Source organism: Octopus sinensis, linkage group LG15, assembly GCF_006345805.1.
Source record: "Octopus sinensis linkage group LG15, ASM634580v1, whole genome shotgun sequence".
Classification (NCBI taxonomy): domain Eukaryota; kingdom Metazoa; phylum Mollusca; class Cephalopoda; order Octopoda; family Octopodidae; genus Octopus; species Octopus sinensis.
The window spans coordinates 31,956,603-31,979,443 of record NC_043011.1 but is presented as its reverse complement, the minus strand read 5'-3'; the positions used below and the strand labels follow the sequence as shown (position 1 = coordinate 31,979,443).

The 22,841-nt window shown below is 38.7% G+C and overlaps 1 protein-coding gene across 2 annotated transcripts; it reads right to left on the bottom strand.

Moving 5' to 3' along the window:
- Window positions 1–250: 250 nt before the first annotated feature.
- LOC115219799 (opine dehydrogenase) lies at window positions 251–12,412 on the bottom strand. 2 transcript variants are annotated; one of them, XM_029790066.2, is made up of 2 exons: window positions 12,253–12,412; window positions 251–1,733 (listed from the first exon to the last, which is right to left on the bottom strand). In XM_029790066.2, the coding sequence occupies exon 2, from the start codon at window positions 1,718–1,720 to the stop codon at window positions 503–505; it is 1,218 nt and encodes a 405-aa protein (XP_029645926.1). In that variant the 5' UTR covers window positions 1,721–1,733; window positions 12,253–12,412; the 3' UTR covers window positions 251–502. The 2 variants fall into 2 exon arrangements, with proteins under 2 accessions (XP_029645926.1, XP_029645928.1); XM_029790068.2 differs by lacking the exon at window positions 12,253–12,412 and adding an exon at window positions 8,225–8,242.
- Between the last annotated feature and the right edge of the window lie 10,429 nt (window positions 12,413–22,841).

Genomic DNA, 22,841 nt, shown 5'->3' with positions numbered 1-22,841 from the left:
AGTAAAGAAATAGGTATTTCGTCTGCCGCTACGTTCTGAGTTCAAATTCCGCGGAGGTCGACTTTGCCTTTCATCCTTAAGTACCTTGCATGCTGAGGTCGATCTAGTCAACTGGCCCAGTCCCCAAAGATTTCGGGCCTTGTGCATAGAGCAGAAAAGAATGTCATAGTTCTGCTAAATCGGAACTAACATTGGGGTTAAATGACATAAACAATTAGATCAACATTATTATGAAAAACAAAAGCCAAAATGAATATCTTATAAAGCTTTATTCGTGGAGGGTAAACAAGAACATTGAGATTAGTCAACTATTTTAGTTGTTGTTATCTCCTACCAAGCGATTTCAGTTCTAATAAATAAGTTTAGAGTTTATCATTTCAGTACAAATTTTAGAATTTCAGTTTATCGTTTCCTTTTTCCTATAAATAACGAGAATACACATGCCAAGTAATGCAGAAAATTAATTACTGCAGTGATTACTATCGGAGAATCAATAAGGAATCTATCGCAGATTAACTAACTCGAACAAAGAGGTGAAGTGATAACGTTGAGGGGCGCGAGTCATACCCATGTCTTTGCCTGTTAACTCGCCGTTCACCAGAAATTCTTTACCGAGAATCTTCTGACCCCAGAGGATAGTTTCATCCATAGCAGGGGTGGGTACTCCTGCTATTTGGGCAATGCCGCGAAATACTACCATGCCAAAAGGAAGATCTTCTGTCATATAACGGTAGTTGAAGTCGGGAACAAATTTACCTCCTTCAACCTCCTTCATGGGGTGCACCAGTCCATTGTAAGCCTTGCATGTACGCATGGCTGTTTGCAGGGTGCTGAAGTCAGAGATACTCTCCTTGTAGTTAAGTTTGTACCAGTCAAAGAGATGAATGACGTCACTCATATCCATGTCTGGGTACTTCTTCTGGATAGCTTGTGCAGTGTTAAACAGCTCGGTGCTCACTTTGTCAAGCATACCAGCAGCAAAGTCATTCAGGCCTTGATAGAATAAAGGTTTCTCACTGACGGGTTTACCATCCCAGTCCTTCCAGGTGCCATACATCATTGGAGGATGAACAACAGAATCAGCTAACAGATTGATGGATAAATAGTTAGCAGCAAGAGTGAGCTTAGGCTCTTTACCAATAATATACTGAATAGTGGGTAGAATAGGGAAATAAGCTCTGCACCCACGGTTGATAATTGCACATGCAAGTGTGTCTTTTGGGCCAAGAACTTGAACTTCCCGAGCAAATTTCTGGATACGGCAAGCCCATGGCAAAGATTCAAAAGAAACGATGGCGCAAGTTTTTCCTCCAATGCCTAACAAGTCGCAACATTGGAACTGGAAACCAGGCTGACTTGGAAGACCGACAACAACAGTATTTGGCTCAATATACGGTGCGATAGCTTTGAAGTAGCCCTCGTGAGCAAATGCTGGAACTGTGAAGATGATAAGATTACATCCCGGTACAGCTTTTGAAGGATCATTGGTGATCATGTTTGGTCGGGATTTGATGATGTTGGTGGTTCCATCCTTTTCTTTAAACTCTACGGTGAACTGGTCATTGCCCAGTGTGTTTCTGAATCGCTCAGCTTCATCTGCAAACAGAGACATCACATTCACTTTGACGTTTCTGCGAGATGAAGCAAGCCCAGTTAACACATGAGCTCCATTGCCACCACCACAAATCAACAAGTTCACCTGAACATCAGGTTGCGCCATTATTGGTTAAGGCCTACAAAATAAAGTAAAGAAACAATAAATATTGGAAATAATCAAGAAGCAAGTTTCAGACAAAATAGTCGACTGTCAGAAAGATACAACACTGTGAATAAACACAACAGCTAAATTGGCCAATATTTTATTAAACAGAAGTAGCTGTAGCAACTGAGAAATTGACGTATTTACCAATTCCTTTAGATATGAGTTCGATCCCAGTCACTGATAACACATTACATAACTATACAAGGTCCCGTAAAATCATTAAACTTCTCAGTTCACCCAAATAGATACCCGTTTTTCTTTATAACAATGATTTAAAATTTTGACGCAAGGCCGACAAGTTCGGGGGAGTGAGTAAATAGATTACTTCGACCCCCAGTACTCGACTGGTACTTGTTTTATCGATTCCGAAAGGATGAAAGGCAAAGTCAACCTCAACGGAATTTGAATCTAGAACGTAAAGACCGATGAAATACTGCTAAGCATTTTGCTCGGCGTGTTGTCGATTCTGCAAGGTCACCACTTTTTACTCAATGATAATATTCTTTTCTACTCTAGGCATAAGGCCCGAAATTTTTGGGAAGGGGGCCAGTCGATTACAGCGACCCCAGTTCGCAACTGGTATTTATTTTATCGACCCCGAAAGGATGAAAGGTAAAGTCAACCTCGGCGGAATTTGAACTCGGAACGTAAAGACCGACGAAATACTGCTAAGCATTTTGCCCGGCGTGCAAGGTCACCACCTTTTATTCAATGATAATATTAAATACATTATGAAAGCGACGAGCTGGCAGAATCGTTAGCACACATTTCGTCCGATTTTACGTTCTGAGTTCAAATACTGCCGAAGTCGACCTTGCCTTTCATCTTTACGAGGTTGACAAAACAAGAACCGATTAAACACTGGGGTCAATGTCATCGACTTACCAACCTCCCCAGAAATTGCTGGCCTTGTGCCAAAATTTGAAATCAATATTAAATACATTATTCAGAACTGTCTTTGAAGCATTATAGGTCTCTGGTCAAATAAATGCCCTGAGCCCTATAGAATTTGTTAGCAGCAAGCCACAGCATACATAGAACAGAATCGGGGCCCCTAGACAGCGTGAGGCCCACGGGCAACTGTCCAATGTATCCATGCATTAAGATCGCACAGACATTGCCTAGATCAGGGACTGGCAACAGCTGTTTTGGATTTTTAAAGAATTTTCAGATTTAATATATTAATGGTCCATTGAGCAGTCGATGTCCATTAAATGGTCTTTTGTGTCATGATTTGCTTAATTTTTGCTTACATAAACGTTGCTATCGAGGGAAATGGGCAATATAAACTGGTATCTTGTTATATGTAGGGTATAATATAATATACATGGACTATGGATAAATGTAAATGTGCTTATTTTATCGATCTCGAAAGAATGAAAGTCAAAGTGGACCGCGATGGAATTTGAACTCAGAACGTAAAGACCGACAAAATGCCGCTAAGCGTTTTCCTGGCGCGCTGACGACTCTGCCAGCCTGCTGTCTTATTAGTAGTAGTAATATTGATTTCAAATTTTGCACATGACCAGCAATTTCAGGGCAGGGGTTAAGTTAATTACATCGACTCCAGAATTCGACTGGTACTTATTCTATCGATTTCAAAAGGGTGAAACAAAGTGAATCTCGGCGGAATTTGAACTCAGAACGTAATGACGGACGAAATATCAAAGCATTATGCCCAGTGTGGTAAAGATTCTGCCGGCGTGCCGCCTTAATTAGTGGTAGTAATATTAATGACAGAAATTGATCACTAATGATGCATCGTGAACAACACTGTAAACCTTCAGCTATTGCACAAATCAACATATATTTGATCCGAAGGCGGCGAGCTGGCAGAAACGTTAGCACGTCAGGTGAAATGCTTATCAGTATTTCGTCTGTCTTGACGTTCCGAGTTCAAATTCCGCCGACGTCGACTTTGCCTTTCATCCTTTCGGGGTCGATAAATTAAGTACCAGTTGCATACTGAGGTCGATCTAATCGACTGCACCCTCCACCAAAATTTCGGGCCTTGTACCTAGAGTAGAAAAGAATATATGTTTGACTTGTGTAACATAATGCAATAAAGTGTTTACCTGACGATCTGATATGGTTCAGCAGCCAATTGCATTTGGAACAATGGTGAAACGTGCGTAAGGAACAAATGATATAAACTTATGTTTTCCATAATCTCTCTCACTCACACACACACACACACACACACACACACACACACACACACACACACACGAATGCATTTTAGTTTCGCACCTATAAAACGTATAACCGTATAGGCGACCCTTCAGACTCAAATGGCCAAAGGCTCATAACCTCTCTGGCCATTCGAGTCTGACGATTATATATATATATATATCTCGTGGCTTAGTGGTTAGGGTGTCAGCATCATGATCGTAAGATTGTGGTTTCGATTCCTGGACCGAGCGACGCGTTGTGTTCTTCAGCAAAACACTTCATTTCACGTTGCTTCAGTCCACTCAGCTGACAAAAATGAGTAACGCTACGATGGACTGGTGTTCGGTCCAGCTCGGGAACACATACGCCATAGAAAGCGGGCCCATGAGCCTGGCTAGGCTTTAAAAGAGCGCATTTATTATTTACACACGCACACACACACACACACACATACACACACACAATTGGGTGAAACATGGTAAGAATTGAGCACTTATTCTTCATATTCCAGACGACTGCGTTACCTTTAAAGCAACATCTATTAAAATTACAGAGACGTGGTTGTTGACAGGGATCCAAAGACTCTGGGTGCAAATAGTTCTCCAAGCATTGCGAACTATTGAGCAAGGTATATGATTTTCTGCAGTTTACTAAAAGCACCTGATTGAAGATCGACTAAATCCAAATAAAATATCTTTTCATAACTTGCTACATTTCTTTTGAAGCCCGGTTAATTTTTTCTTAGGTGCCATTTATCCCATTACCAAATCCTAAACCGCAGCTGAACAAACAACAGTGTTTGCATAATTGGTTCCACAGTTTGCACGACTCCCTGGTCCTTTGGTGGAGTCTACTTAGTTGCAAATATCTGAGCCAAGCCTCTCTCTCTCCAGCCCCGAAGACCCCATAAAAGTCACGAGCACTGCCCTTTCCTCCGCACTAAATGATAAAGACAAAGTCTTGGCATCTTGGGGAAGGGAGGTAAGCAGATTCTGCTTTGGTTATAAATACCAACTTTTTTTTTTCGGAACAACAAAGTCCATCATTTCGAATCCCATTCTAAGCAGCCGAAAAATCCCCCGGGGAGCCAAATTTCACAACCAGAATAAGTACATATGATTTGATTCCATGTATTTATTTATTTAGCCATAAACCTGTGTGGTACCGTTAAGTTGTTAGCACTGCGTTCGATGTAATCGACTCAAACTTCCTCAAACTTTCTGGCCTTGTGCCAAAATTCAAAACCTCTGTTATACCATTCTGCCTCAGGCGGCGAGCTGACAGAATCGCTAGCATACCGAGAATATGCGTAGCAGCATTTCGTTCGTCTTTACATTTTGAGTTTAAATTCCGCCGAGGTCGACTTTGCCTTTCATCCTGTCGGGGTAGATAAAATAAGTACCAGTTGCGCAGGAGTGGCTGTGTGGTAAGTAGCTTGCTTACCAACCACATTGTTTCGGGCTTTAGTCCCACTGCGTGGCACCTTGGGCAAGTGTCTCCTACTATAGCTTCGGGCCGACTAAAGCCCTGTGAGTAGATTTGGTAGTCGGAAACTGAAAGAATCCCGTCGTATATATATATATATATATATATATATCTTTTTCGTTGTTTAAGAAAAATGTCCAGTTCCTTGGTTTTGTGTTTATGTTTTCGTTTCTCATTGTGTTCGACGTTTTTTTGGTGTCCTGTACCCATATATGCATGTATATATACATGTAGAGGTAGGTAGGTACATATATGTATGTATACATGCATGTTTTATATATATATATATGTATGTATATCTTTGTGTGTCTGTGTTTGTTCACCAGCATCGCCTGACAGCTGATGCTGGTCTGTTTACGTCCCCGTCACTTGGCGGTTCGGCAAGCGAGACCGATAGAATAAGTACTAGGCTTACAAAGAATAAGTCCTGGGGGCGATTTGCTCGACTAAAGGCGATGCTCCAGCATGGCCGCAGTCAAATGACTGAAACAAGTAAAAGAATAAAAGAATTGGAGTCCATAACTTATCCCTCTCCCGAAATTGCTGGCCGTGTACCAAAATTTGAAACCGATATTATACCATCATGTAAATGAGTCGCACTTTGGCGTATATCTATTTATATTATTTTCGCCCCCGTTGCTATCACTTGGCATGTTGGGCCGAGAAAGTAACGTGCATCCGACTGAATTATCAGGTAACAATAACGTCGACCTCATAAGCAGATGCAGAAAAATCCCTCGCGAAGCGGTGTAGCTATTTGATAACAACATTAAATACATACAGATATATAACTTCGTTTATTTATTTACTGATAGCTTATCTTTCTGTTTCTTACCCTCATATACTGGGTGGAGCTTTCAAGTTGTATCTTCCTGTATCAATGTATTTGAACAGATCTAAGTTAATCACAGTCAGTTAAGCCGGCGAGCTGGCTGAGTCGTTAGCACGCTGGACAAAATGCTTGGCGGCATCTCTTCAGGTTCCTGCCTTTCATTCTTATGGAATCGATAAAAATAAGTACCAGTTGAGCACTGGCGGTTAATGTAATCAATTAGCCTCCTTCTCCCAATCTTTCAGGTCCTGTGTCGATAGCAGAAAGTAATTAAGGCGGCGAGCTGGCAGAATCGTTAGCACGCCGGGCGAAATGCGTGGCCGTATTTCGTCTGCAGTTATGTTCAGAGTTCAAATTCCGCCAAGATCGACTTTGCCTTTTATCCTTTCGGGGATCGATTAAATAAGTACTAGATACGCACTGGAGTCGATATAATCGACTTAATCCCTTTGTCTGTCCTTGTATGTTCTCTCTGTGTTTAGCCCCTTGTAGGTAGTAAAGAAATAGGTATTTCAGATCTTTTCCTTTTGATGGACGGAATTTTCTAGTTAACTAAACAATCATCAAAAGGAAAAGATCCGTATGAATTGTTTAGTTAACTAGAAATTTCCGTCCATCAAAAGGAAAAGATCCGGTATTTCGCCTGTTTTTATGTTCTGAGTTCAAATTCCGCCAAGATCGACTTTGCCTTTCATCCTTTCGGGGTCGATTAAATAAGTACTAGTTACGCACTGGAGTCGATATAATCGACTTAATCCCTTTGTCTGTCCTTATTTGTCCCCTCTGTGTGTAGCCCCTTGAGGGCAGTAAAGTAATAAGAAAGTAATTTACCAAGTACTAACGATTTAGTTTGGAACTTTAACTGAGTCTCAGCCCCTACCTTCACATTAACTGCCTGACCTACTCCCTTTCGCCCCTGCTCTAAATACCCCACCCCTCTCATCCTGCTTCGTACAGTATTTTGTGAATGTAGTCACTACCACCACCACCAACCCCTAAAGCAGCCGATAAGCTATACCTACTTTCAATCCGGCATCCTCGAAATATTCGGTAAGCTTGAATTCTTCCTCACCCTCAATGCAATTAAAAGGCCTATCTTCCCTAACCCCGATAGCATTTGGCAGGTTTTGCACCCCCTCCACACTCCTCATACTTCCCCTCCCCTTCCTTCAAATAACCTTGCAACAGTCGAGTAAAGTATTTCTCCTACGACACCGCCAAGTTGTCGATAAGCTAGAGGCACGTACAATACACTTCAACATGGTACTCCTCACCCGCTATCGATAGGTTTCTGTGTCAGCCTACAGTCGTTGCAACTTCAGTTACTATAGCTGCTACCCGCAACACTACTGCTTGTGGTTGACGAGTAAAATAGCACGTCCACCCCGACTCCACCTCACCCTACGACTGCACTGTTTAGAGATTTGTAAAAGAGAACAGAAGAAGCATATTACATTTTCTACAATTTAAGATAGCAAACTATACATGCTGCTCTCAGCTAATGCTTGGGTTAGGGTATTTTGACAAGTCAAGTAATTAGTAAAAACAACAACAACATACAAACAATTCAACCAGTTTTTTTTATATATATAAAGAAACAACAAAAGCTTTCAAATATATTGAAGTCAAACGAATGCATCAAACGATATTATGTAGTCTGGTTGAAGTTAAAACTCAAAATAGTTTTCAGTTAATGCAAACTTAACGTTAGAACTATTTTTAGTTTGAACTATATACATTTAAACACTAGAAGCATAAATGAAATCTGTTCTGAGGTAAGAACTAAAAAAAAAAAGTAATTTTTTTTTTAAAGAGGAAAAATGTTCGAAAAAAAACCACCGAACAAAGCCAACCTGGGCAGAAAAGCTAAGTTGATTGAAGCTAGCAATGACCATTTGAGCAAAGCTAGTTAAATGTGAACAGCGCAGCAAAAACGCAATAACGATGGAAAACAAAATACACGATGTGCTTACCTTGAGTGAAGGTTCTTGGTGTTGGTCAGTTGAGTTCACCAACCAGAAAGAAAATAATTAGTAATGGCATGCAAATATCATTGTTAAGGTTCGTTAAAATCAAAGGCATACAAAAGGGAGAAAGATTTTGTCGGAAGAGTTTTTTGGACATAAATTCGGCTTAAGAAAATTTTAAAGATTTTCCAAACCACTAAGATGATAATTTTCTTTCTTATTAACCTCACCTTTTAGATATGAATTTTGTTTTTAAACATTAACATCTACACAACGTTTCGATCGGTTTGGTCTTCAGTCATCCTCAGGGATCTAATTCCCTGATCGAAATTTGAGTAAACGTTATATATAAAAATATTATGATGAGATTAGTAGTCCTAAAATGTATAAGCTTATTAACACTAACTACTCACTTCAGACATTTAAACAGTTTCCAAACAACTTCGACATAACTTCTTTTTAAGAAATTCTTCAGTTTCAACCCCTGAATGTGAACGAGTTGGGAAAACTGGGAACACATCCAACTGATAAAAGATGTTTTTTTTATAACGAAAATAGGAGCGTAAATAGTGGGGGAAACTAACACAGAAAACGACAATGAATAAATAATAGTGAATAAAATTGTAACTCTTCGTTATGAGAAACATTTGTTAATCAGTTTGGAGTGTTTGGTAAGGTCTGGGCCCCGAAACAAGGTCTTTTGAAGAACTAACAAATATTAAGGAACATGACATTGTTCCATTACTTTTGAAACAATTTTATTTTCTTAAAGAATTAATAATTTTTTTTCTTCTTCTAGATAGCAATTTTTCGTTGTGACGCACCTGCTAGTTGCTGCTTAAATGACAAGTTTTACTTGTTAGACAACGAATGTAATTGATAAATCAATTTGTTCAAGGTTGCTGACCCAAAAAGTGAAATTGTGTCAAGGTAAACTGAGAAACGAATGATTTTCTTTCTATATTTGAGGAAAACATTTAAAAAAAAAACTTTACAAAGAGAAGAATAGATGTATATTATATTATCTACAAACTCTTGTTCAATGCTTCATGGTTCTTAAATCAGATTTCATTCGAAGTAACTAAACGTTTTATACCCCTAATCGAATCGGTAATATAATGAAATTATGTTAAGGACTACGTTTTTAAGGCATAAAATTACAATAGCAATTTTATGTCTTAAAAAGGAATCGATTAGGGTATTTTTTGGCTTAATTTTATAACTTTTATTTATATATCTGTATTACATTTTACAAAAGTTATGTAAAAAATCTATAATAAGCAGAAATACGTCTGGCGTTAAGGTTAACAATTTTGTAGACAGCACTGACATTTTGCTATAAATGGCTTGTCAGTAATTCCACTTTAAGGCCATTCTGCATATGAAGTTGATGATTCTGTAGAGAAAGGACAGTCCTTAACCTTCGTTTTAATGAATTTAACATGTTCTATTGATTTCATTATTGTATTTAATAGCACAAAACCTGCATAAGCATATTAGACGCGCCCCACAATTTCAAGGAAAAAATCTTCAGGGAATTAAAGCTTAAAGGAGGCCCAACTTCATATGTAGGACCCGAATTGATGTTTTTTGGAAAGGGTGCGTCAAATACCATCAAATACGATAATCATTATTATTCCTCGTGACCACGAAAAGTAGTGTTGGCGCATCGGCTATTTTTGTACACAGAGGACAAAAATCTTCAATTTGCTATGCTTTGTGATGTTACATTTTGGTAAATATGAAGAGAAAGCGTTTTCTATTTTCCTATATGAATAACATGAAACAAGCGTTTAAAAAAAAAATGTTTACGATTGATGCCAGAAAAAAATGTGATAAATAATTAATTTGAAAGAAAGTCTGCCAAAATCTTCTGCCTACCACTTAGAAAGTTATCATGTACTTTTAAAGAAGGAAATGCCAGTCCAGACTGACTAAGGCGTATTACATTTTGTAAAGAAACAAGAGAATTCTGTAATCAGCAAAGTACCTGTAGTTACCATCAAATAGCTTGCATCGTATTTTTATTTTACTACACAACAATCCAGTTGGCGCAGGATTTCATTATTCAAATAAAATAAAGGAAGGGAAACAAAAATGTATGTATGTATGTATGTAGAGAAAGAGCGAGAGATAGATACACATACATATATATATATATATATATATATATATATATAATTGTAATTTAGGGTATCTAAGAGATACCAACACGCTGGAAATAGCAGTCAAAACTGGACTCTAAAACCACATTTAGAGTCAAGTTTTGGCTGCTATTTCCAGCGTGGTGGTATCTCTTAGATACCTTAAATTATAATTTTAATAATGATTATTACCTTTGAAGGTTTTTATTCCCATGCTGTCCATTTGATTAGGTCGATATTTAAATTAACGATCATACCCTTATTTATATAATATATACATATATATAATATACACACATATACATACATGCATACATATACACATATCTATCTATCTATCTATACATACGTATATATATAAATACATATACATACATACATGCACACATATACACATTGTACATATCTATCTATCTATCTATATATATCTATACATACGTATATATATAAATACATATACATACATGCACAATCACATACATACATGCACAATCACATACATACATGCATCTTTGTTTTTGCGAAAACTTAGACTCATATATGGAGCCAGCACATATTACATTTCCGTTGCATTTCTTAAACTCTGAAGAGAAACATAAACCGCCTACAATATATCTTTTGCTTGTTTTCTATAAAAACAGTGGCTATTTTGGGCCAAGCAAAAATCGTCTGATTTGCAACTCGTCTGCATAAACACTTACATGTTGTAGTATGTTTTTAAACACTCCACAAAACTAACAGACACCAGTGTATTACCTTAAGAAATAAATATGCTTTTAATTAACGCATAGTGCAACAGGGGAGCTTCTTTATGGTTACCTGATCTGCTAGAAATGGCAGCTAAATATTCCTGAAATTACATCCTACCGTCTTAGAAACGGACCCGTTGGATAGTGTAATCATGGGTCCCCTACACGTAGGAAAACGATGGGATGGTCACGGATGGAATGCCTTTGACGATAGGTCTGCTCGTCCAGGGCTGAGCTGGGGCTAAACACCAACATCATCACCATCAACAACGAAATCATAAAAGTATGACGATTTAATATATTCAAATGCAGATATGTTAATATATTCGCATTACAGAATGGTCTTTCGTCAAAGTATTTGAATATGCTAATTAAATATTATATGAAGAAAACGTGAATACGCAGTATAATATAAACAACAAATTATTGCCAATTCATCGTTTTTAATGTTCAAATTTATTTTTTCTAGTTTGCATGTTGTATAAAATATTATAAGAAATAGGTTTCTTCGGAAATTAGTATCTTAATTTTTTTTCGTTTGCTCAAAGGAAAGATGGTTTAGCAAAAGACCTTGACATTAAAAGTTCAAGGTGAAATAAATTGGATTTCTTTCTCTCTTTCGTGGGATATAAATGAAAATCAAGCATTTCTGGTTTAAAACACCTTAATTCTATATTCTATTTCTGAAATTAAAAAAAATTATGGGGGAAAAAAAAAAGAAGGAGAAAGTGAATAGAAAGCTTAATATAATATTAAAATCATTCTGCGGAATTGGTGAGAATAATTACAAAATTAGTAACAAAAACAAATAAATAAGCAGAATTTTTTTTTAATAATTACTGTTTAAAAAAAAAAGAAGACATTAATTGCATTAGTCGTTGTTAAAAGTACACGACAATCTGTCGTATATAGGAGTACATTACCGATTTCCAGATTGTCAGCAAACGACCTTCAGACAATGATGAAGGTTATTTTAGCACTGCTTCGTGTTAGAATTAAATTAAAGCGGAGGTTGCTAAATTATGTTAACAAAGCGATGCGGGATAATAACAATAGAATTCCTGCAAGTAGAAGAATATTAAAAAAAAAAAAAGAAAGAACATCTGAAAGCAAAATTTCGATGTTACGATGAACAACTTACCCGGGTAAAAATCTGAGACTTTCCCCCTGTCACGTTCGCCAACAACTGTCAAACGTAAGGGCAAGGTTCTTGCTATATATACAATGCAGACGCCACCTACTACTACTATAAAACGTACGTGCCAATGTTTAAGGGAGGTAATGATGGCGATAATTATGAAGTCGCCTCCCTGTATACTTTACATATTTGCCTAATTCCTATTTTTGTACATTATAAGAACCATTTTTAGTCAGAAAAGAACAATGCATTTTGAACTATAAACGTTGAGCAACGGAATTCGAACGAGAATGTTAATTACACCTCAGGGCACCTGATATTTAATCTCAAATTAGGCTTTGGGCGGACTATTTTAACTAGATTAGATAGCTACAACAGTACGTTCGCCGCTAATTCATAATTTGATCGAGATATTTCTAATTGCAAACATAGACCCATGTAGAGCATCTCGCTGGATTGAACATTAGTAGTTGTTATTAACATATTTTATGTAGCAACAAACAGCTGCGTTATAAATCTAACTAGAATTAACTCAACTATTGTTGATGATGAAGATACCGTCCCTGGATTATTTGTCAATGAGGGGTTCGTGGAAAAGTTCCAAGGATACCACGATTAAGCGGAATAATAATAATAATAATAATGATAATGATAATAATAATAATAATAATAATAATAATTATTATTAATATTATTATTGAGTGAGAGAGCAGTGCATGCCATCAAAGTGACATTGGGGTAAAATATACGAAGCCCAATATACCCATCATGACTACCCGTCTGATAAGGGTACACTAGGCACATGCATCACAACCACATGTGCGCAACATGGGGATCTCATATCAAGATAAACAGCGTATGACCTTGCAAGTTGGGCCCAGTTAGAATTTTCTTCTGGTCGAGTAACCCATCCTGCTCAAAAGGTCCCTGAATAAGGGTTGTTTAAGGATGTTGAACGAAACAGCCGTGTTTCCAGAGGTGAATTATTTATTTCATGGAGTGAGAATAGCAGAAATAATATAATTGAAGAATTTGGTGTAGTAGGCTCTTTGTAGTGTTAACGGTAACACAATCAGCTGGCAGGTGAGAGATACGTAGTTCAAGTTCAGTCGTGGTGAGTGTAGGCCAGTGCTCTGCATCCGGTATGTCGCGGCACACTGGTGTGCCACGAGAGGATGTTAGGTGTGCCGCAGTGTATCATGAATATAATATTTCCCCATTACAAGCCTGTAAAGAGAAACTATCTATCTATCTATCTATCTATCTATCTATCTATCTATCTATCTATCTATCTATCTATCTATCTATCTATCTATCACCGCTCTCTCTATGTATGTATGTATGTATGTATGTATGTATGTATGTATGTATGTATGTATGTGTCTGTCCGTCCGTCTGTTCAGGTGTGCCGCCAAATTTTGAAAAGAATATAAGTATACTGCAAGTGTAAAAAAAGTTGCGGAGCGCTGGTTTAGACAGACTTAGCTTGTCAAGGTAACAGGATGTCAACTTACAAACTGTAGGGTCAACCGTCTGTCTTCTACCACCAGCACTAAAAGGAATTTCCCCCCATCCTCAAATGACAGTGTTCTTAGTGGTCCTCACTAAATTTCTTATTGGGGGCTACTGTGACATGTTGAAATTCTGATGAACCACCTGGACAGAAAACTCATGAAATTAAACCAAAACTTGAACATAGCAAGTTCAATCAAACATCAAATAATACAACCTATTAGCAAACCATAATGTGTATTAAACTACCTGTAGTGATGGTTAGATGTTTATTTATTTATGCGCCCTCTTCGAGCCTAGCCAGGCTCATGGGCCCGGTTTCCCGGTTTCTATGGCGTATGTGTTCCCCTCAGCTGGACGGGACGCCAGTCCATCGCAGCGTTACTCAAGAAACGGGAAGAAAGAGTGAGAGAAAGTTGGGGCGAAAGAGTACAACAGGGGTCGCTACCACCCCCTGTCGGAGCCTCATGGAGCTTTAGGTGTTTTCGCTCAATAGACACACACAACGCCTTGTCTGGGAATCGAAATCGCGATCCTTCGACCGCGAGTCCGCTGCCCTAACCACTGGGCCATTGCGCCTCCACGATGGTCAGATGTAGAGATACTGAATCCTTTAACAATTCCATGTTACACAAAATTCATTAGCATCACTCCTGACATGCCTTACATGCCCACTTCTCTCCATGACTCTTTTAATGTTCACATTTCTGCCTTGTGTTTTGTTTTGCGGATCCTGCAACTGTGCATGCACTTTTGGCATTCATTGCTGTTTTTTTTTTTCCATTTGACTTACTGTTTCTTTCTGCCCCCTCTTTTACTCTTTCTCCTCCACGTTGTTGTGCCCTTGAGTACTGTATATAGTAAGTTGACTATTATATTATAAAATGTGGGAGACGATGTTTCGAGGGGGGACCAGCGAAAATTTTTTCATGGGCCAGTAGTAGTACAGTGGCCAGCATTTGAAAACTGCTGACCAAGTATATAATTAGGGACCGTGTTCTGATACAGTAACTCTTGTAGGCGGCGTGAGCAGTGCGTAACTGATAAACATTTCGTTAATTTCCAATAGGTTCAAGATGAAAACAGCCTAAACCAGTGGTTCCCAATCTGTAGTCTGCAAAGGTAGTACTGGGGTCCGTGAGCTAACTCAAATTTCATATACATACATATATACATACATACATACATACATACATATATATATATATATATATATATATATATATATATATATATATATTATATATAATATATATATATATATATAATATATATATATCGTTCGCCATGATAGATCGCTAGCCACTACACATTCTTTATTTTCTCTCCTTGTTCTTTCTGTCTTCCTGTGGAAGAGCGTAGGCTCGAAATGTTAAAGACTTTTCCTTCCCGAGCGTTATACTAATACGTACATCTGTTGTTGTCTAGACCACCTGTTTTCGTCTTTGTTTTTTGTGAATTCTCCATATATATATATATGTATATATATATATATTATATATATATATTATATATAATATATATATTATATATATATATATAATATATATATATATATATATTATATAATATAATATACATGTATATATATACGAGGATAAGCATATTAAAAGGGATCCGTGGGAAAACTCATTTAATAAAAGGGGTCCATGGTAGTGAAAAGGTTGGGAACGACTAGTCTAAACGAATAAAATAGCCGGCGATTATAAAAGGAGAACATGGCATACAATGTATACTTCGGTGTAATGTATATCCTTTTCTACTCTAGGCACAAGCCCTGAAATTTTTGGGTAGTGGACCAGTCGATTAGGTCGATCCCAGTACGCAACTAGGCAAAGATGACCACAGCGGAATTTGAATGCAGAACGTAAAGAAAGACGAAATACCTATTTCTTTACTACCCACTAGGGGCTAAACACAGAGAGGACAAACAAGGCAGACAAACGGATTAAGTCGATTACATCGACCCCAGTGCGCAACTGGTACCTTATTTATCGACCCCGAAAGGATGAAAGGCAAAGTCAACCTCGGCGGAATTTGAACTCAGAACGTAATAGCAGACGAAATACTGCTAAGCATTTCGCCCGGCGTGCTAATGTTTCTGCCAGCTCGTCGCCTTCGGCAGACGAAGTACCTATTTCTTTACTACCCACAAGGGGCTAAACACAGAGAGGGCAAACAAGGACAGACAATTGATTAAGTCGATTATATCGACTCCAGTGCGTAACTAGAACTTATTTAATCGACCCCGAAAGGATGAAAGGCAAAGCCGACCTCGGCGGAATTTGAACTCAGAACGTAATAGCAGACGAAATACTGCTAAGCACTTCGCCCGGCGTGCTAATGTTTCTGCCAGCTCGTCGCCTTGGTACAATGTATATCGTAGTAGGCCTTAACTTTGCTGTAGTTTCTCAGGGGAGATAAATCTAGTAATTCTTATTGTTACTGAATTAGATACAAGGCGATAAGCTAAGTTAGTCGATATAAATATGAACCTCAGAGAGATGAAAGGCAAAGTTGATATCGGCGTGGTTTGAAATCAGAGCGTAAGAGTTGAAAAAAGAATTACTACAAAGCATTTTTGTTCCACATTTATCAAAAATAAAGGGAGTCGTGTGTGAAATTTACTTGTCATTCCGAGCCCCGTCTGTTAAATCTTCTCTCTCTCTCTCGCTCTCTCTCTCTCTCTCTCTCTCTCTCAGTTAAATCTGTCTGTCTTTCTGTCTCTGTCTGTTTCTCTTTCTCTCACTCAGTTAAATCTTCTGTCTGTCTGTCTGTCTCTGTTTCTCTTTCTCTCTCTCTCTCTCTCAGTTAAATCTGTCTGCCTGTCTGTCTCTGTCTGTCTGTCTCTCTCTCAGTTAAATCTTCTGTCTGTCTGTCTGCCTCTCTGTTTGTCTGTCTGTCTGTCTGTCTGTTTGTCTGTGTCTGTCTGTCTCTCTCTCAGTTAAATCTTCTCTCTGTCTGTCTGTGTCTGTCTGTCTGTGTCTGCCTGTCTGTCTCTCTTTCTCTTTCTCCCCTCTCTCTCTCGTTTCTCTCATGACTGGTTTTATAGAATACTAGCAGTATTGCCCGGCGTTACTCGGGTTTGTAAGGGAAATAACTATACAAGCATTTTTTAGAGAGTTACTTCCCTTATATAAACCAAGCAAAAAATGCATTAAAAATGCGAAAAAATGATGGTAAATTTTTTTATAATCGTAGACTCATCGTAGACGCGCGCTAATGCCCAGAAGAGCTCGATATGAATCACGACTATAAGATACCCGCTTTTGGTTAAACTGCACCGCAAAATGTGGGAGTAGTTAGGAATCTAAATCGGAGGAGACAGACTCTCACACACACAACTTCAGTTTTATATATAAAGATATGAGATCGTACTGGTTGTCATTCCATCTCAAACCAACACTCAGTGAATTTTTCTTTTCCTTCTGTCCTACACTCACGAGGCTGGTCAATCGGTTTCCGTGGCGTATAAACGACCGAGCATTTCCCTGAACGGGCACTGATCCATTGCAGGGTTCAAGGCCTCTAATTTTTGTGCAGAGAAAACAAACCCATATGATCAACCCCAGTACTTGATGGGATGAAAAGTCAAGCTGACCTCGGTGTACCAGGTAATGGATGAGTATACCACAGACTAGATAAACTCTTAGGGTAATTCCCGAGTAGGATCAACACAACAGTGTATGATAAGGTTGGACCTTTCAATGTACACCCGACAGGCTTCAGCACAGTTTTCAACTACGCAGTTTCACTCACAGATCTATCCAGACATTTGGTAAAGACACATATCCAAGATACCACCTGTTAGGATCGAACTAAAGAATTCGGGATTCGTTTTCCCACGAACTTCTTAACCACTCAGCCAAGCCTGTAAATAGAGAAACTATCTATCTATCTATCTATCTATCTATCTATCTATCTATCTATCTATCTATCTATCTATCTATCTATCTATCTATCTATCTATCTATCTATCTATCTTTCACCGGTCTCTCTATGTATGTATGTATGTATGTATGTATGTATGTATGTATGTATGTATGTATGTATGTATGTATGTATGTGGTTGTCAGTTCGTCCGTCCGTCTGTCTGTCTGTCTGTCTGTCTGTCTGTCTGCCTGCTTGCCTGTCTGTCTGTCCATTTATCTATCTATCTATCTATCTATCTATCTATCTATCTATCTATCTATCTATCTATCTATTTATCCGTCCACACACGTATATACATACGTATATACATACACACATCCATAAATAATACATACATACATTCATACATACGTACGTACATACATACATATACGTACATAATGTATGTATGCGTGCGCGCATACACCCATATACACGTTAATATGTTTCAAGTTGCAGGCCATAGTTACGTACCTAGGTAACTAAAATATTCTATTGAGACACATCTCTTCAAAGAGAAGTTCTTCACAATTTATGTAATTTTTTCTCTTACTCTCTGTAAACCAGGGCAAGGCCGGTCGTTGGTGCCAGCTAAGTTCTAGCATACAAGTTACACATCAACTGCTTCACTCATGCTATCACCCTAATTTCTCCTACTTTCTCTTTGCAAGTGTACCTTAAACCACTACTCAAAAAAAATACACAGGAAACAGAAAACAAATATACATAACGATTTACTCCTCACTCCACACAATTTCTTCAATTAGAGTTTACCTATGATTTTTCCAAGTACATTCCATTCGGTCATGGCATACAAATTTCTTTCATTTCTTTCAATTTGACCCCCAATTAAGCAAAAATTCGAGAAAACTCAATATTTTACGATTTCCCTCTCTCACTTCAAAGGCTTTACTCTGCCTATTACTCCCACTTCCTATTTACACACATAGACACGCAAACATACATATATGACAGTGTCAATTGTTGAAAGAAAATTGTAAGCTAACGTGTATGTGTGTGTGTGTGTGTGTGTGTGTGTGTCTGTGTGTCTGTGTGTGTGTGACAGGGATGAGCCATTCATGCTGGTCATCCTTTTTGCTAGAAGAACATCCGCTATGGTCTTATATGCTACACCACTGGTTTTCAATTCATATTAATCAAATTAATATTCAATTTTTCACCCTTATTATGTGTGTGTGTATTAGCAATTCGTATAAAATTGCATCAATGACTTGAACTTGAATAAGTGGTTTCACATAAATGGGGATAAACTAAAAAGGTTTGTTGTTAGTATTATTACTGTTTGACTATTGTAATCACGTTTGTTGGTTCCTCGCCAGGGAAACGTTGTTGTGTTGCATTTGTTAAATAATTGTAAACCGTAACCCTCCCCCTTTCGGTTATTGTTTCAAAATTGAATTGTGTCCCTGTTTGGGGAAATTGACAATATTTACCGTCTTTACACACATATATATACACATATATACATGCATATATATCTCTACCCATACACACACACGCACACAAACACACACACACATACATAGGGGCAGGTGTGGCTGTGTGGTAACAAACTACGTTCGAAGATACTGTACTTGATATGGGCGGTAGTGCCTTGCCGGTCTATGGCCTTCCTTCACAACAAACCGGGAAGGCACAAACACTCTGTCTTCACATTTGCTGCGTGAGACTTTTTTAATGTTGATAAGCTTGCCGAGTACATAGCCGACAATGAGCCAAAGCTCCTTCCAGAACACAAGTTCGCTTACAACTCCGTTGTAATTCAGTCCGGGCCAAAACTGGAGGATTTTTTTTCCTGGACGCTCCTGGGGTCACTGGGAAAACTTTTGTCAACAAATTAATATTGGCTGAGATTAAGCGAACACAAGGCATTGCCCTAGCTGTGGCATCATCTGGAATTGTGGTTACTTTGTTGCCAGGCGGCAGGACAGCTCACTCCACTTTCAAGCTTCCGCTTGCCTTAGCGAAGACTGAGACACCAACTTGCAACATCAGTAACAGCTCCGATCAGGCAGAAGTCTTCAGACGATGCAAGCTTATCGTTTGGGATGAATGCACGATGGCCCACAGACGTGCTCTTGAGGCACTAGATAGATCTCTCAGATACATCAAACACTCTTCAGCTCCCATGGGAGGCATAACACTTCTTCTTTCAGGGGACTTCCGACAAACACTTCCCGTTTTCCCAAAGGGACTAGAGCTGATGCAGTAAGTGCGTGTCTTAAGTCATCCACATTGTGGCCACTGGTGAAGACTCTCAAACTTCACACCAATATGCGTGCTCATATGCGACGTAATATCACATCAGCAGCATTTTCTCATACCCTCCTTGCACTTGGCGAAGGCAAATACCAGGGGATGAAAATGGTAATATTGCCATCGATTTCATTTGTACCATTGTCAAAACGCTTCTGATCTCAGAGATGCAGTGTTCCCAGATCTACAAGCTAATTATCAGAATATGGATTGGATTGGCCAAAGGGCTATTCTGGCCCCGAGGAATAAAACTGTTCACCATATTAATGATGAAATGCTAAAAACTCATTCCTGGGGAAGTCTATGTATATAAGTCTATCGATACAACTCCTGACCCAGAGGACGTCATCAACTATCCAATAGAGGTACTCAATTCCTTTGAGCCCCCCCGACTACCACCACACATTCTCAAACTTAAAGTTGGTGCCCCTATAATGCTCATTAGAAATTTGGTTCCCCAAACAATGCAATGGCACACGTTTGATCGTTAAGTCCTTATCTCCCACCGTAAACTTATATCAATATTTGCCTGAATAATCATCATAATTCAGTGCAATCATTAACAGTACTTTCAAGCAATTCAGCCCCGAGCATCGCCGGGCAATTCTGCTAGTATATATATAAATTAAGTATGTGTGTGTATATTGACTAATGCATGCATTTCCAGAATTCTCAACCGATTTTCACCAAACTTTACACACACATTACTTATGTGCTAAGGATGGCCATGCGCTATAACATTTTGCCCTGAGCTTTTGCGTAAATGGACAAACCGAGAAAAACTGTAGTTTACACGGGTTTTCCTCTTATTCGTTGTATGTACATAGTTTTTTGTATGTAGGGTCTTACATATTTTAAAAAATCCATATGGTTATATATTTGCATTACAGAATATTTTTTGGGCTGTTTTCTCGTTTTTTTAAAAAATTTATTTCTATAGGCGCAGGAGTGGCTGTGTGGTAAGTAGCTTGCTTACCAACCACTTGGTTCCGGGTTCAGTCTCACTGCGTGGCATCTTAGCCAAGTGTCTTCTACTATAGCCTCGGGCCGACCAAAGCCTTGTGAGTGGATTTAGTAGACGAAAACTGAAAGAAGCCCGTTGTATGTGTATATATATATATGTATGAATGTATGTATGTATGTATGTATGTATGTATGTATGTATGTATGTATGTATGTATGTATGTATGTGTGTGTATATGTTTGTGTGTCTGTGTTTGTTCCTCCAACATCGTTTGACAACCGATGCTTAGCGGTTCGGGTTAAGAGACCGATAGAATAAGTACTAGGCTTACAAAGAATGAGTCCTGGAGTAGATTTGCTCGACTAAAAGCGGTGCTCCAGCATGGCCGCAGTCAAATGACTGAAACAAGTAAAAGAGAATTTACTTATATGTTAAACTTCCGAAGGACAGGTGCGTTTGCTAGCGCGTGCGTCTGTATAACACCTGAGCCAAAAATATAACTAACAGTATAGGAAAAAAATTATATTCAGGTTACACTGCGACATAACAGGCATCGTCTCGTGGCAAACCAGTGTGCCGCGGAATGCCGGTTGCGGAGCACTGATATATATTACTCTTATATAACAGAGTGGTTGTCAGTGACTTCGAAGTGACTTCGAAGTCCCTATCAAGAACATTCTTGTATAAAAATAGTAAATTTGTACACAACAAAAATATAGAGTAACCCGTTAGATTAATGCAAAATTGTTTTTCTTGTAAGTGAACACAAACATTAGAGTGTGTGTGTGTGTGTGTGTGGTGTGTGTGTGTGTGTGTGTGTGTGTGTGTGTGTGCGCGCGTGTGCGCATGTGAGTGAGTGAGTGAGTACATCAAGCTATCTTTATTTAACACTTTTCTATAATTTCGCTCTACTGCTCCAGCATGACCGGAAATTTTTATTGCTTCCTTTTATACTCTTCTGCATGTGCATGAAAGAGAGGGCGTGTGTGTGTGTGTCTGAGTGTGTGTGTGTGTGCGTGTGTGCGTGTGTGTGTGTATGCATGTGTGTGAGTGTGTTTGCGTATGCACGTATGCCTGCAAGTGTGTGTGAGTGTATATGTATGTGTGAATATGTGAATGTGTGTGCGTGTTTGTGAGTGAATGAGTGTATGTGTGTGTGTGTGTGTGAAAATGTATGAATGCGTGCGCGTATGTATGTATGTATGTATGTATGTATGTATGTATGTATGTATGTATGTATGTATGTATGTATGTGTGCGCAAGAGTGTGTGCGTGCGCATACGTACGTATGTGAGCGTGTGTGTGTGTGTGTGTGTGTGTGAATATGTATGTAATCATGTGTGCGTAAGAGTGTATGCGTGCGCGTGTGTAACTGTGTGTGTGTATGTATGTGTGTATGCATGCACGTTTGAATGTATGTATGTGTGCACAAGAGTGTGCGCATGCGCGTGTGTATGTATGTATGTATGTATGTACGTGCGTGTGTGCGTGTGTGTGTGTGTGTATGTGAATATGTATGTATGCATGTGTGCGTAAGAGTGTGTGCGTTCGCGCGTGTATTCCGGTACCAGCCAGCTTTTATTTTTCAATTCCTTTTCATTTATTTACTCTATCAATATTGAGTTTCCGAAGCCTGTATCTTCAGGAGCAGCTTATCTGTAATATATATCTGCAGTTAATTGCTGTTACTAAGTCCTAGACTGACTTTTTAATCTTCTCTATAAATGTAATTATTTCCAACTTATCGCTCTGTCTCAATCTTCTGCTACTCCAGATGAAGTTTCATGACAGATAACTTAGTTTATCTTTCCCCAGCTCGCGCTCAGTCAGTCTGTCTGTTTGCCTGCTGCCTGCCTGTCTGTTTGCCTGCCTGCCTGCCTGCCTGCCTGTTTGCCTGCCTACCTGCCTGCCTGCCTGCCTGCCTGCC

Excerpts from the sequence above, each read along its gene's own strand:
- LOC115219799 (XM_029790066.2), bottom strand. The coding sequence starts at position 1,720 with ATGGCGCAACCTGATGTTCAGGTGAACTTGTTGATTTGTGGTGGTGGC.